This window comes from Aptenodytes patagonicus, chromosome 5 (assembly GCF_965638725.1).
Source record: "Aptenodytes patagonicus chromosome 5, bAptPat1.pri.cur, whole genome shotgun sequence".
NCBI classification, from domain to species: domain Eukaryota; kingdom Metazoa; phylum Chordata; class Aves; order Sphenisciformes; family Spheniscidae; genus Aptenodytes; species Aptenodytes patagonicus.
In genome coordinates, this window is record NC_134953.1 from 18,438,004 (window position 1) to 18,453,430 (window position 15,427).

Consider the following 15,427-nt stretch of genomic DNA (forward strand, 5'->3'; position numbering starts at 1 on the left):
TCACGTGAAGTTGTGGGGCCAGCATACATCTCAGGCACCCTCCCACCACCCCCCGCCCTCCATCACCTGCCCAAAAAATAGCCAGAGCCATGCTGGGTTGGGAACAGCTTTATCCGGACAACCCTGCATCCATGGGGCAGGCAGGGCATAGTCTCTATGGTCTGGTCCGGTCCCGTCCCATCCCACCCCACCACTGCCCGGGATCCAGGGCTTGTCCCCATCACGAGGCCGCTCGCCAGGCATCCCGCAGCCTGGCCTTCACCCGGAACTTCTGCACCTGCAGCACGACGCCAAACTTGCCCTCCAGCGAGGGCAGGGGCTGGTCCTGGGGGCACTCGAGCGTGAACCTCTGCAGCACCCAGGCCAGGAAGAGGAAGAGCTCCATCTTGGCCAGGACTTCACCGAGGCAGACACGGATCCCAGCCCCGAAGGGCAGGTAGCTGGGCGAGGGCGAGTGGATGTGCTGACCCCGCTCATCCAGGAAGCGGCCTGCAAGGTGAAGGGGCACCATTGGCATCGGCAGGGATTGGTCCCTTCTGCCTGAGACCTGCCTGAGTTCATCACATGTGTGTCCCTCCCGTGAGCTGCAAGAGCAGAGACGGTGCGAATGCCCCAGCTGGGGGGGAGCAGGATCCGACCTCCCACCACCAAGCCTCCCCCAGGCTCAGCCTCTCCTGCTGTGCCCACCCCGCTGTCCCCTGCCCCCCGGGGAGGACAGGGAGCACCCAGCCCACCGGGGTTGAACTCCTCAGGCTTGTCCCACTCCTTCTCATCATGGTGCACAGACCAGAGGTTGATGACGACCCTGGCGCCCTTGGGGATGGAGTATTCCCCAATGCTGCAAGGCAAACGCAGAGTGAGACGGCTGCTCCCTCCTGCGGTCTCTGCCCACGTCCCGGCTGCGCCCCGGGGGGTCTCACCTGGTGTCGGCAAGGGACACGTGAGGGATGAGCAGAGGGGACACAGGCCGGATGCGCAGCACTTCGCTGATGGTGGCCTCCAGGTAGGGCAGCAGTGGGCGGTCGCTGAGGTGGGGGTGACGCGCCAGGCCGATTTTCTGGTCCATCTCCTCCTGGATCTTCCTCTGGACCTGGGAGCGGAGCAAGGGCCAGGGTGGAAGCCCAGGGAGGGGGGTGCCCTGTGCATGGGGGCTCCCCATGGCAGTGGGTACACCCAGCATCACCAGCATGTCCTGGTAGGTTGTGCAGGGCAGAAGTAAAATGCCCACAGCCTGATCCTGCTTATTCACAAAGCCTGACATCTCTCTTGCCACCTGCCTTCCCCAAAGCCTCCCACGACGTCCCTGGTGCCAGAGGGAACCCAGGCCCCCCGTGCAGGGCGCAGACCCTACCTCGGGGTAGTGGAGCAGGTAGAGCACAGCCCATTTGAGCACAGTCGTGGTGGTCTCCACGCCGGCCCCGAAGATGTCCCCCACTGTCATGAGGAGGTGGTCGTCAGTCAGCTCCAGCCCTGGCGCCAGGGGGCTGCTGTTCTCGGCTCTGAGCCTCACTTGCAGGAGGGCGTCCATGAGGTCCCTCACGGTGTCCCCGCAGAAGGCTTCCTGCCAGGGGACACACATGAGCCGGGCTGTCCTGGGCACAGTCCCCTCCACCCCAGCTCCAGTACCCCGCAGCTCCTGAGCATCTCCCTCTCCTGGCCTCGTTGGCACCTTGTGTTCAGTGAACTTCTGCTGGAGCAGCTGGTCCCGGACCTTGAGGCATCTCTTCAGCAGGGCCAGGTCCTTGTTGGGGAAGATCTGCAGGAGAAAAGCCCCATTACAGCAAGGGGCTCCAGCTCAGCCCAGCCTCTGCAGGCCCCCAGGCAGTCGCTCCATGCCCACCAGGGTACTGGCTCTTGTGGGACACTGGGGCAGGGACCCTCCTAACCCTGGGGTGTCAGGTAGCCCCCTCCTGCAGGATACATCCCAGCTCCTTCCTCTCGGCTGAGGTGAGAGGAACAGGCAGTCCCCGTGTCCCTGCTCACCTGGAGCCAGGGGAAGATGTCCACCAAGCTCTCCTTGGCCACGGTGTCCACGATACCCTGGCTGTACTCCAGCATGGCCTCGAACTCGGGGTCCCCACGCCGGTACGAGGAGTTGAAGCAGAGGGAGCAGACGACATTGGTGACGGCCCGTGTGAGCTCGGGGGCCACGTCCAGGGCTGTATCCTGCGCAGCACTGAGCGTCTCGCACAAGGATGCAGCCTCCTGGCAGACTGGGATGGAGGGGAGAGGCAGGCGAGGGGGTGATGGTGAAGCCGAGGGGCTGGAGGGGGCAGCTGGGGGCTGGAAGGAAGGGTCCCCCACTCATTCAGGCTGTGCAGCCTGCAGAGAGCACCCCCCAGCGAGGGCTGAGCCCCGAGGGGCTGGGATGGGCAGGAGGGACGATGTGGGTGCTGGGGAGGAGCAGAGAGGATGGAGACGCTCAGGGAAGTCTCTGTGTGCAGCTTGATGCTCCTCCTGGGTGGAGCAGGGAGCCCGGGGGGCCGGGAGCTGGCTCCATGCCTCAGTTTCCCCCGCTGTAAGTGAGGGGAGCCAAAGCTCAGGGCGGAAAACGCATGGGGAGAGATGTCAGTAAAGTACTGGGGATGGAAGGAGAGGGACCAAACCCCTGCTAGGTAAACTGGGGGGGATGCTGGGGGGGTTTGGGGTGAGCCAATGAGTCTCCCCTTGGTTCCCAGGGGATCAAGGCATGGAGAAAGGAAAAGTCCAGCTTGGATCAAGCACGGGAGGGAGACAGAGCCAGGAGGGAGCCTGGGGGCTGGCAAGGGGCACTTACTGATCCTCTCGAGGGCGAGCGAGCCCTCCCCGAACATGGAGAGGGCAGCATGCACCAGCTTGCGCTGGAACTTCCAGAGGGGCCCATAGCTGGCGAAGGCGATGTCCTTGCCCCCCCGGGACAGCAGGTCTGTGGTCACCTGTGGGACAGGCAGCCCCGCGGGGGCTGTGTGTCAAAGAGGGGCGATGCTGGGGGGGTGGATGATAATCTCATCTCATCCCAGGGATGGTCCAGGGGGCTGGTGGTTAGTGCTGGCGGGCAAAGCCCGGGCCATCAGCTTTGCTTCCCCCCACAAAAGACCGATGGAGAGGTCTGGGAACAGATGCCAGGGTTAGGGGCTGGGGTGTCCAGGAAACTTGGGGGGTGCAGGGAGGACCTGAACCCACATCCCCATGCCCCGAGACGCAGCCAGCCCGGGGGAAGAACGGGCACCCTCGGGATGGAGGATGTGCAGGGTTCGCCCTGGGGAACAGGGCAGAGAGAGGCTGCCCATGCCATTGCCTTGCTGCAGGCAGGATGGGGAGAGGAGACGGACCCTGCCGGGTGCCGGCGCCTTTCTTGGGAGCATCCCCCACCTCACCCCATGCCGCAGTGGGAGGGGGTCCCCTGAAACCTGCTGCCAACTCACAGTGCGGGGCCGTCCAGCGAAAGCCTTCCCCTTCTTCAGCAGCACCTCCCTGGCGTGCCGGTAGCTGTTGACCACCACCACGTAGTGGGAGCCCAACCAGAGGGCGTAGAGGCTGCCGTAGCGGCCCTGCAGGTGCCAGAGCCGCAGGTGGAGCTGGGGGTGCCCGGCCAGCTGCAGCAGGCTCCCCACCAGTGGCAGGGCTGGCAGGCTCCGTGGGCGCCCTGAACCCGTCCCTGTCCCTGAGGTGGCTCGCTGGCGCGCCAGGCCCCAGGCACAGAGCAGGGCCAGGGCCAGCAGCAGGGCACCCAGCAGCAGCATGGTGGGGCCGGTTGCAGGGCTGCGGCAGCGCAGGGAGCCTTTATACCGGCTGCGGGGTTGTCGCCTTGACCTTGAGGCGGGCTTGCCTCCTTATCGGGGGGACAGGGAGGGGGAGAACTGGGTGCTGGGCCCATGGCCAGCTCTGCAGCTGGGCACCCGGTGGGGGGCGAGGGCAGCGGGGCCATGGCCACACCGGGTGGCCATGGGGGAGCCGTGTCCAGCGGGCTGCGGACCAGGGGACGCCCAGGGCTGCATCCATCCTCGGGGTTCCATCCCCAGGGCCCTGCGGCAGGCGAGGGGTGTGGGGGCAGCTGAGCTCTCGGGGTCTCCCCTGGGTGCCATGAGCGCAGGTGGGGACTGCTGGGGCATTGGGGTCCATCCCCAGCCTGTGAGCCCCTCGATGTGCTTGGTAGGGGATTGGCAGCACAGGGCTGGGGGCACTGGGCAGCATTGGGTAAGCACTGGGCGGCACTGGGCAGCATTGGGTAAGCACTGGGCAGCACTTGGCAGTGCTGGGCAGCCCTGATCAGCGCTGGTGAGCACTGGGCAGCCCCGGGCAGCGCTGCTGAGAAACCCTGGTCAGCACTGGGTTGTGCTGGTCAGCGCTGGGCAGCACTGGTCAGTGCTGGTCAGCGCTGGTCAGCCTCGGGGTGTCTGTGCCCGGGGTGATGTCCGAGGCTGAGGTGTCCTGGGGGAGGCCGTGGGGGGACAAGCGCCCCGAGGGGGCCGGCCCCGGGCAGAGGCAGCCCCTCCGCGGCGGTGCCCCCGCCCGCCGCGGGCCCTGCGCCTTCCCGACTCTTCTGGCCCCCGGCGCTCGCCGTAGCGGCGCCCGGCGGGGCGAGGCGGGGTGTGGGTAGAGTAAGATGGCGGCGGGGGGCGCGGCGGACGCGCAGGGGCGCTTCGGCCACTCGGTGAAGGGGCTCCTGACCGAGAAGGTGACGAGCTGCGGCACCGACGTGATCGCCCTCACCAAGCAGGTGCTGAAGGGCTCCCGCAGCGCCGAGGTGAGCGACGGGCGCCGCCGGACGGCCGACTACAGCGTCCGGCATGCAGCGCGGCCGCGAGGCCTGCGGGGAGGAGCCGGGAAAGGCGGGCGATCTGGCCCGGCCCGGCCCGGCCGCCCCCCGGGGCAGTGCTTGTCGGGGGCATCGTCCGGGCGGGGCGGCGTGGCCGGGGAGCTGCGGCCCGGCCGAGCCCCGCCGGCTGCTGAGCGGGGGCGCCGGGAGCGGCCGGCCAGCGCGGGGCGTGCTGGGAGCTGTAGTCGGTGGGGGGCGCGGGGCATGCTGGGATCTGTAGTCCGGGGGGGGTGGGGGGGCGAGGGGGCATCCTTGGGACTGGGCAGGGGACGGGGACAGCGGGGCCCGGGCTGCGAGCATGGCTGGGCCGGCGGGGCACCGCCGTAGGGCTCTTGGGCCGCGGGTGCCAGCACCCCGGGCTGCGGGTGCCTCTGACAGCGCTGGGGAGGTGGTGGGAGGCGGGAGGCTGCCTTTACCTCATGACATCTCTCCAGAGTGACAGACTGGAGTGATGCCTCGGGCTCTCCCTAAGCCTGTGTGCTCTGAGGGATGGGCACGGCACCGCGATGCTCCCCACAAGCCTTGCACCGTGTCACTCGGGGCCCCCGGACCGTCAGCCTTGCATGAAGGTCTGCTGAGCAGCCATCACAAGTGTCTCGGGAAACGCAGAGCTGCTGCCTCTCAGTCTGGTCTGTGCATTTGTCTTTTAGCTCCTGGGTCAAGCTGCTAGAAACATGGTGATGCAAGAAGATGCCATCCTGCACTCGGAAGATGTAAGCTGTGTTTATCTGCTAGAGCAACAGTGTTTCTAGTGGACAGGAGGAGAGGAGGGTTATAAGAACAGATATGCAGACATGTTACTGGAGCCCCGAAATGAAATACATGAGTTCAGGCAGCAGGGCTGGTGGCCAGAATAATTTAGTGCTTCTTCAAACCCACGTGTGCTGCTGGCCTTCCAGCGTCCTGCAGCCCAAGCCGGCCCTTAAGCTGTGCCACCTCTGCCGGAAAGCTCGAGGGATGGTAGGTTGAAACAAAGCACTTAGTGCCTGTGCCTGTCATTGGGAAAGAAGAGGGGAGCGTGCCACTGCTGACAGATACCAGCGGGGGTGTTTCGGAGGCAGTGCAGTGGTACAGTGATGGCCGTGCTGGAGGAACTCCCCGGGGCATTGGGACAGCTTGCCCTGTGATTCTGCTGAACTGCTCCCATCAGACATTCATTCTTTGTCTTGTTCTCCACAGAGTTTAAGGAAAATGGCCATAATAACCACTCATCTACAGTACCAGTAAGTAGGGGACACCATGTTCTCTCTGGGGAGCTGAGTGGATCCCCTGATACCTTTCCATTCTACTTAAAGACTTTGCATGAAGCCCACTCAGACTGATCCCTCTTGCCCGGCTCCTCAAAGCTGAGCAGACCCTGGAGCTGGGATCTTCCAGCCCTCTCCAGCTCCACTGGTACAGCTCAGGCTGTTTTGGGGTGGAAGCTGAGATTTTTGCCTCCTGTTTGCCATGCACTGTGTCTCCTCTGAGAGTGTGTGACGCATCTAGGGCTAAGGGGGAGAAGCCAGTGCCACTGCTGTCCTCTCAGGACTTAATCCAGAAGCACACTGGGGTTTTGGCCTCCTGAGCCCTTGATCAAGTCCCTTTTCTTCAACATAACATGAACCCTGTTGCTGAGATTTTGTTTTCCTAATGCTCTTTTTGTCTCCTTTCCGCATCTAGGCAAGAAGCAATTCAGAAGAAGTGAGTACTCAGCTGAAGGAATGCCAGGAGGACCTGGGGGACACATGTGGGGGTTGATGGAAAGGGAAAAGTGATGGAGTAGGGTGGGGTAACACAGAGCGAAAAGGTTTTTGCAGCTGCCTTTGAAACAGATGCTGGCCCAGCGGGATAGTGTTTCAGTATTGTGAAGAGATGGGAATTTGAGTGACGGGATGATTTATACCAAAACTTCCATTTGTTTCATTAACGTGATAGAGCCTGTGAGGTTGGTTGTGATAGGAGATGAGGGTGGTGTAGAGCAGAGCTGTCTGCTTATGGGTGCACAAAATGAGGTTTGCCTTGTGGGGACACGGAGGTGGTTTGGGCAACCCCAGGGTTTCTCATTGCTGTATTGTCAGTGCTAGAGCTGTTCTGGTCCCTTGGGCTCAGGCAGCACAGTGCAGTTTGGGGAGCAGATCTCACTGTGAACCTCTTCTTGCTTGGTCCCCAGCGTCGAGCAGTCATCAAACCTACAGGACCAGCTGAGTCACTTGCTGAAATGAAGCGTAGCCGAAGGCACGAGGACATCTCGACTGGCACTGAGGGCAGCAAAGCGTCCTTTCCCCTCCAGACCCTGGGGCTCAGACCTATGTCTGGATGGTGCTGGATGTCAGCTGAGATATGTGCAGAGTCTGTGTTTCTGGGCACGTGGGCCCCTCTCGCGTGTCTCCATCCACGTCTCTGCTCCAGAACGCTCGCCTGCTCGCCAGCGCCTAACTGAAACAAACTTACCTGAAACTTTACTCCCCCCAACAATTCCTGCGTCCGCTTACTTCCCGTGTAGCGTGAGGTGCTCAGCCCACACCAGCACCCCTGGCAAGAAATGCATAAAATCAAGCCGTGGGTTTTAAATACAGGTGCCTGCAGTTTGACACTGGTCTGTATTTAGACACAGAGGTGGCACAGAGTGCAATTTATTTAGGGCATGTTAATCAGTGGGAGCTGTAAGTGCCTGGGTGGGTGACAGAGGTGCTTCAGTGTAGACTGAGGTGCCAGTCCCAGGCCAGAATTTCTGAAAGCGGGAATCTGGGCACACACCTCTGTCACTGGTCCAGATGGACATGGTTTGGCCAGCGTCCCGCTCAGAGGTTATCTTATTTTCCACTCTGCCAGAGTTTGGAACGTCATCCCCTTGCCAACCCATCTGCACTGCCTTCGGCCTTCAACTGCATTCCTCTTCCTGGGCTGCTGCTCCAGCTCTTGATGAAGCAGCCTTGGCTGTGGTGTGTATTTGTATCTGGTTGGGAAGGTATCCAACAGCCCGGCCGGGAAGCAGGCGGGAGAGCATCACGAGCCGGTGTGCTCAGTTCTGCACTGCTCTGTGTTGGAGGACTAGTGACCGGGCTCCTGTTCACATCCCAGGGAGCGACATCAGGCCCAGGCTATAAATACTGTGTCTTGTTTTTGGTAAGTCACTTATCTGGAGCACTTGGAGTGCACGGGGAGCACTTGTTTGCCTGAGTATGCTTTTCATCAGCTGATATGAGAAGGCAGGCTGAGAGCAGGCATCGGCCTGCCGCGTTCCTGTTGGAGCGCTGCTGGGGTTTGGTTCCTGTGCTGCAGAGCCTTCTAGGCTGGATTTCACCATCCCCTCCAGTGCCACTGCCTGTTTGGGCTTCACCTGGTGGCACCACAGCTCCTGCATCCCCTTGAAGGTGCCACTGTTAGCCCAGGGGCCATGGGAGGTATTTTTGCCTTGGGAGGGGTCCTGATCCCCAGCTTTGCAGATTTACTTTGGGAATGAGGGTTTTCCCTGAGCTGCTGGAGAAGATGCGACTCACTTGCTGGCAATAAAAGCTGCCCTGAACACCACCAAACCGCAGCAGAGTCTGTTCTGGATGCCATCGCTGGCAGTCCCTGTGCAGGGGGGGGAGACTGGGACGGTGGGTCTCTGCCCCGCAGTGTCCCCCATCGTGCTTCAGCTCCGGGGTCTTCTTTGCAGGTGCAGTGTATCCTTGCTGCAGGTGGCTTGTCCCCTCCAAGGTCCCGTCCTCTGCAGGGGCCGGAGCAGCCCTGCGGCATTAAACTCGGGTCTCCCTGTGTTTGGGGCGAGCAAGGACAGGCTGCGCCATGAGGGTGCAGAGCTGTTGGGGAGGGAGGCAGCAGGGTGGGTTTTTGGGGGTGTGGGTGCAGGCAGAGGCCGTTGGTGTGGGCACGAATCGTGGGTGACAGCAGCCTGACCCCCATGGGAGTGGGGCCAGTTCCCCCTGCCGTGCCTGTGGCCCTGCGAGGACACTGCGGGGCCGTGTGCCCGGGGTCTCTGGGCCAGACGGGAGCCGGTGCCGGGGCGGCGCAGGGTGCCGGGGCGGCGCAGGGTGCCGGGGCGGAGCGTGGCCCCGGCTGGGCAGAGTCCGGCTGACGCACTGCGGCTGGAGGCAGTAAGGCAGCCCGGGGCCTCTGCTGCGGGGTGCTGGGGCCTCCCTGGGGGCACCCCTGGGACCGAGGGCTCTCTGCAAAGCTGGGGGGTGGGATTTGCCCTACGGGGAAGTTTCTGGGGGCTTGTCTCCCCAGGGCAGCTGGGACTGGGGGTTTGGGGGGGGGGATGCTGTCAGGCACCCCCAGGAACATCCCACTAGGCTGCAAGTTTGGGGGGTCTCCCTGGGTACTGCCGGGGGGGCGCAAAAAGTGCTTCTGTAATTGGGGGAAGAGGTGGGGTTCAGGGCTTTCGGGAGGGCCTGGCATGGTGCCCATCGCTGTGGTGTCAGGCACCAGCCCCACACTCCCGTTGCAGTGGCAACCCTCTGCGGAGAGCAGATCCACCGGGAGGTGCAGGTGAGGGGTGCAGGTGGGCGCTGGTGCGGGGACGGGGTGGCTGGGCAGGGCGGGCCGAGCCCCGGCTGTGCTGGGATGCCTGCTGCGGTCAGAGGACAAAGCTCGTTTCAGGGCCCAGATAAAAACGTTAGGTGCGATCGGCTGCTTTGCTCCCATTTCCCACAGGGATGGCGGAGCTGAGCAACCCCGTGTTTCCCTACCCTTGTTCCCCGTGCCCCTCTCAGCTGGGGAAAAGGTGGCTGCAGCCTGCAAAGTTACTGCAAATGGGAATTAAATCCCCTACTGAACAAACACGTCTGTGCATGCAAGCAAGGGGAGCTGGGGAGGATGGGGGCAAAGGGATGCTTGATGTTAGCCTAATTTTTAGCTGGGTGCAAACGACAGCGCCGGTGCCAGAGGACACCGGGGGCACATATAAGCCAAGTGCAGGCATGGCCCCTGCGTTTGGTGCCTGGGGAGCTGCTGGGGCACAGCTTGCTGTAGTTTGGTCGCCTCTGTCCTTCCCATCTCAGGATTACTATGGCAAAGAGCTGCAGAAGTTGGAGGACCTGAAAACCAATGCATGCATCGCCTCGGCCAGGCCCCTTCCCAAGGCGGTGAGAGATGCTTTGGAGCGTGTCCACAAGGAGGTGGTGGCCAGGTAAACCCCAGGGTCTCACCTCCGCTGCTGCATCCCCATGGGCTGCAGCCCCCCAGACTGCCACACCACGGGTACACCTCTGCCTGGCGCAGCTCAGCATCCCCCCAGGTACTACGGCTGCGGTCTGGTGATCCCTGAGTGCCTGACGTCACGCCGGATCCTGGACCTGGGCAGCGGCAGCGGCAGAGACTGCTACCTGCTGAGCCAGCTGGTTGGGGAGGGGGGCCACGTCACCGGGATAGACATGACTGAGGGCCAGGTATGGTGCAGAGACGGGGCTTCCTTTTGTCCCTCCAGCATCCCCCCACTGTCGTTCCCTTCCTCCTCCTAGGTCGAGGTGGCGAAGAAGCACATTCCCTACCACATGGACAAGTTTGGCTACCGAAAGCCAAACGTGGAGTTCCTCCAGGGCTACATGGAGAAGCTGGGTGACGCCGGGCTGGCCGACGAGAGCTATGATATTGTCATGTAGGCATCACACAGGGTACTGCCACCCCCAGTTCTGCTGCTGCCTGGGGCCATGGGCTGGGGTCCGGGTCCGCATCCCAGTGGGTCACCCACTTCAGAAGCACATGTAAGGAAAGGGAAAATCCCAAGGCAGAGCCTAGGCTAAAGCCTGGGAATATGCAAACTGCCCTTTTCATGGTCAAATCGGCATCTCCAAATCCTGCATGAAGCGATGGGACATGCAGCAGCCAGTGGATGTGCAGCAGCTGGTGGTGCTGAGCATGCGAGAGGGTGCAAATGAGCCTTGGTCTCCTCCTCCCCAGCTCCAACTGCGTGATCAACCTTGCCCCTGACAAGAGGGCCGTGCTGCGGGAGGCCTACCGCGTGCTGAAGGTAATGCTGGGGCCAGCACCCCTGGTGGAAGTGGAGCAGGGTTGGGGTGGCCCTGCTGTTGGGGTGCCACCGGGATGCAGCAAATGGGATCCAGCAAGGTGGGGATGTGGGATGGGGCCAGGGGAGGGCACCTCTGTAGAGGGTCCCGAGCAGGGTAGCATTGGGGGTGCCCAGTTCTCCCTGCCCTTTTTGTCCTGTTGCTTCTTGGGGTCTCCCTTCACTCCTCACTGCCTTCCAGCCTGGGGGAGAGATGTACTTCAGCGACATCTATGCCAGCCAGCGCCTGAGCGAGGCTGTCCGGAAGCACAGGGTGCTGTGGGGTGCGTAGGGCTCTGGGATGGGGGTGGCATGGGATGGGGGGACCGGACCTTTGCCTCCATCACCTGTGTCTGCGGTCTCGTGCCAGGGGAGTGCCTGGCGGGAGCCCTGTACTGGAAAGACCTGTACAGCATCGCCGAGGAGGTGGGGTTCAGCCCTCCATGCCTGGTCACCGCCAGCCCCATCACCATCGGCGACAAGGAGCTGGAGGGCATCATCGGTGAGCGTCCAACCAGGGAGCGTTGGCTCTGGGCAGCCGTGGGGAGCTGTGCTGGGATCCCAGGCTCTGCCGGTTCCCAGCCTGGGCGCTCGGTGCCCAACCCACCAACCTCTCCCTTGCAGGCGACTGCCATTTCGTCTCTGCGACTTTCCGTCTGTTCAAGGTGCCGGGTAGCAGCCGGGCCGGGCCGGGCCAGGTCATCTACAATGGTGGGATCGTGGGGCACGAGCGAGAGCTGGTGTTTGATGCCAACCTCACCTTCAAGGTGCGGGGTGGGACTCCCCAGGATGCCAAGCAGTCCTGGTCTGTAAGGATGGGGATGGGGCAGAGCTGATGAAGCAGTGCTGCTCAGCAGCATCCTCTCTGATTTTGGGGGTAAGCTTTGGTAGAGGGGGTGGTGGGTGGGAGCAGAGGGGCTGTATAAACCAGGGGAGCTGCAAACAGAGACAGGAAAGGGAGCCAGACCCATGCATTCTATTGGAGTGGCGGTGGGAGCAGGACATCCGTGGTGGCTTCACAAGAGTTTTGGAACCAGCTGCTTGGTTGTTGTGGGTCTTTCTCAAGGTTTTGGGTCAGGCTGTGCCCCTGCTTTTGCCCCCCACCCATTGTCTGACTGGGTGGTTGGGGTCCCCTGGGCCATGTATCCCAGACCCCAGCCCTGTGACTGTCCCTCTGTCCCCAGGAAGGAGAGGTGGTGGATGTGGATGCTGAGATGGCCGCGATCTTGCAGAGCTCTAGGTTTGCGAAGGAGTTCCTGATCCGAGATGGCGGGGCCAACGCTGCCACACCGCAGGGATGCTGTCACAAGCAGGTGAAGACTGGTAGCAGGCAGCTCCATGGCTGGGTTCAGGGATGGGGACATGGGTGTCCCGTACCATCAGAGTTGCCCTGGGGTATCAGGCTATGGCATGATGCCAAGAGACCTGAGTCCTTCTGGGCCAGGCAGGACTGCCCATGGGGCACTGAGGGTGGTGCCTGGTGCCTGAGTTTGGGCAACTGCACCCAGCGCAGGTTGGAGCCTTCCAAAGTAGGGGTCTGCTCTAACTGCCAGGCGTGAGAGCCCCCTGCACCCCCAACTCGTCCATGGGGGCTGCCGAGGCTGATGGCTGGACCTGCTTGATGTCTCCCAAGGGGAGACATCCTTCCTCCAGGAGATGGCTGGGGATAGCCTGCCCCAGGGAGGTGATGGCCCATCCCCACAGCTCCTTCCTCCCCATCGCTCTCCCAGCACCTCCCAGCTGCTGATGTGAGCTTGGCCCTGGCTGCCAGCCCTGACCCCGCAGCACAAAGCACCTCTATCTGCTGGAAGTCTCTCTCCTCCTCCCCTTGGTGGTCCTTCCAGCCTGCAGATGGGCCAGGAGAGGCTGGGAAGCAGGGATCATCGGTACTTGAGGGAGATAACACCCTGCAGCTGCGTGTCCCTGAAACACAACCTTGTACTTGGGGAGGGGGAGATGTTCTTGGGTCCCTGTCCAAGCAGGAGGCATTTCTCAGATAAAAGCAGAGCCAATGTCCCAGAGAAGCTCTTGGCATCCTCCTTGCAGCAGGGAAAAGCAGCTGGAGTGACCTGGGGGCTGCCCCCATGTTAGCTATGGGGGGGTCTGCTTGGGCCGCCCCACTAGCAGGGAGCGAGTGGTGCTTTTCCCTCTTGCTTCCCTCTGTCCTGATCCCGCCCCGGGTTGTTCTCTGCCCTCCAGGAGAAGATCTGTGATCCCTTCCAGCTGCTGGAGCGGCTGGCGGCCCCGGTTTCTGCCTGCTGTCCCGGTGGCACCTGTGGTCCCCCGGGGTGCTGCTGAGCGGTGAGCGGTACCCCCGCACTGGCAGATGCCAGTGGGGCAGGAGGATGCGGCCCCAGCGGCATGTGGCTTCCACCAGAGAGCAAATAAATGGCTGAGCTCGAAGGCTTGTGTGCTCACGGACAGGGCCCATGGGGTCCGTGGGGTGCTGTGCTTCCCTGTCGGGGCTGGTGGGGCGGGTTGTGCCTGGTTGCGGTGAGGACGGGCAGCCGTCCTGTGGGTCCACTCACTATGGGGCTGGCACAGCGGCCACATGGCTCGGACACGCAGGCAGGGATGGTGTCTGCGGGAAAGGGGTCGTGGGTCCCCGCGAGTGGGATGGCAGGTCTGGTGTGGGTTTGGCAGCAGCTGTGTGCTGGTGTTGAGCCCACGGAGCAGACAGAGACATTTGGAGAAGGCAGCTTGGCGGAGCAGGGTGCAAAAGGAGGCCCGGTGCTGTGCAGGGCCTGACCTTGCGGCATGCACCCCGGTGCACAAGCCCAGCTCCAGTTTGAGATCTTTGGGAGCCCGCAGCCCTGATGCAAATGCCTCTGAGAAGCAAAAGACACAGCAATAAGCAGCCCAGTTGCTTTTTTCCTTCTTTTGATCTCCCCACGCTAACCCTCCACATGCAGGGAACCACGAGCATCCAACAGGCAAACTCCGTGGAAGCTCCCAGCAGTGGGCTGAGCAGCTCAATAAGGCGGCTGCAAACGAGCATCTCCCCGGGGCAGGGGGTGAGAAGGACTGGTCACCTCCCAGGGCTCAGCCAGGCCTGCTTTTCCGTGAAGAACTCAACGTGGCACATGGGGTGCAGAGGGATGTCCCTGTTATTTGCATTCAGGATGGGGGATGCCTCAAGCGCAGCTCCCCATGCCCTGTCTCGCTTGCAGCCCCACAGCCCGTTCCAGGAGACAGGGATTTCTCTCCCTTCCCTTGTGCATCGCCGCTGAGGTTTGTATTTTCTCCTGGACTCCATCTAGTGGGAAAGCCCACTAGACTAGAAAGTCCCCTGCAAGCATCGCACCTGCAGAGTTTTGCAGGGAAATGCAGCGATTCTGGAAAGCCAGAAACCTGTCTGGCTGTGTCCCGCAGAGGACGAGGAGCAAGGGCTTCGAGGCTGCGGTGGGAGGCGATGGGCTGTGCTCCTGCAGCCCTGTGCAAATCCTGCATGCCCCGGCCCGCAGAGGCTCTTTGGGAAAGGCTGGGGGCTGCTGAACAGCAGCGGCGCCTGAGCCCTTGGGTGAGCAGCTGAGCTTAGAAATGAGGGACTGTCTCCACCCTTCCTCACGCACTGATTTTCCAGGAGAGACCAAATTTCCCCTCGCTGCTATTTAAACAGCATCTTGCTGTGGCATGGGGGAAGATAAAGAGCAAAAAATAAAATATTTGGGTTCAAAAAGAAACATGGTAAGTGCCAAGGATGCTCTGGAGTAGCAGTAGCAGTGCTGAGGAAGGTCCAGGTGGTCAGGAGGCATTTCCAGAACATCTGGAATGAAAAGCGTGAGCAGTCACGTAACACCCGACTGACGCGCGGAGATGGGGAATCCAGAAACAGGTGTGAAAGGCTGAGACGTTCAATAGCTCTTCTTGTTCTCTGTTGGAAACGAAGCTGCAGAATACCCTGTCTCGGGTGACATGGCTAGAAAAGGCAGTTTACCATCTGTCTCAAGGGATATATGAGATGGTTTCTACTTGTAGATGAAGCTTTCAAATCCCTGGTAAATGTGTCTCCCAGCAAGAGCTGTACCAGGACAAGGAGTGCTCATTGGGCCTCCAGTGTTAACTCCTGACAAAATTTGGACCATTACAAAAAAATGAGGATTGTAAAAATAATTCCAGGATTTTGAAGGATTTCCTAAGTGCCCCAGACTGCTTAACCTGCCCTCTGCCATCAGCAAAATAGGGGAGCGATTAATTCACAATTTAGAGATTAAACATATAAATAATGCCCATAAATATGGTTTCCTAGAAAGTCGCCTTGCCAGCCTGTCCTTTTGGCTTTGGACGAGACTATGAGTCTGACCTATTGGGTGTACAAAAATTTGTAAGTTGTTGGGTTTAGAGCTTGTCGCGGACGGAGTGAGACTGCACTTCACTCGTAAGAGAGAAGCAACAATACTTTATTGATAGAAAACAGTGAGTTAAAGTGTGAATTAACAAAGTTCAATGGTAAATGCGACAGGGAACAAGATTCGATGGCAAGGTACACTTGATTATTTACTGCATAGAGGACAGGGTCAGACAAAACTGTCAGGGAGACCCTCCCGTTGAGTCATGAGGTTCAGAAAGGACCCCCTTGCTTTCTAAACTTCTCAGAGAGGAGTTCAGGTGCGGCTGGATCCAATCCTAGTCCCAGTCTT

At 61.2% G+C, this 15,427-nt stretch overlaps 3 protein-coding genes across 3 annotated transcripts; 2 read left to right on the forward strand and 1 right to left on the reverse strand.

Moving 5' to 3' along the window:
- Positions 1-220: 220 nt before the first annotated feature.
- Positions 221-3,722, reverse strand: CYP17A1 (cytochrome P450 family 17 subfamily A member 1). The gene is made up of 8 exons (XM_076338114.1): positions 3,405-3,722; positions 2,777-2,915; positions 1,984-2,213; positions 1,670-1,756; positions 1,352-1,561; positions 921-1,090; positions 735-838; positions 221-489 (listed from the first exon to the last, which is right to left on the reverse strand). The coding sequence occupies exons 1-8, from the start codon at positions 3,720-3,722 to the stop codon at positions 221-223; spliced, it is 1,527 nt and encodes a 508-aa protein (XP_076194229.1).
- Positions 3,723-4,585: 863 nt separating this feature from the next.
- Positions 4,586-8,316, forward strand: BORCS7 (BLOC-1 related complex subunit 7). The gene is made up of 5 exons (XM_076338932.1): positions 4,586-4,726; positions 5,449-5,511; positions 5,978-6,021; positions 6,461-6,481; positions 6,951-8,316. The coding sequence occupies exons 1-5, from the start codon at positions 4,586-4,588 to the stop codon at positions 7,000-7,002; spliced, it is 321 nt and encodes a 106-aa protein (XP_076195047.1). The 3' UTR covers positions 7,003-8,316.
- Positions 8,317-8,861: 545 nt separating this feature from the next.
- AS3MT (arsenite methyltransferase) lies at positions 8,862-13,182 on the forward strand. Its single transcript, XM_076338930.1, has 11 exons — positions 8,862-8,877; positions 9,231-9,271; positions 9,784-9,911; positions 10,020-10,170; positions 10,243-10,379; positions 10,682-10,751; positions 10,990-11,071; positions 11,158-11,289; positions 11,412-11,554; positions 11,972-12,100; positions 12,987-13,182. Coding segments are annotated over exons 1-11 (1,113 nt in total). The 5' UTR covers positions 8,862-8,876; the 3' UTR covers positions 13,086-13,182.
- Positions 13,183-15,427: the final 2,245 nt, after the last annotated feature.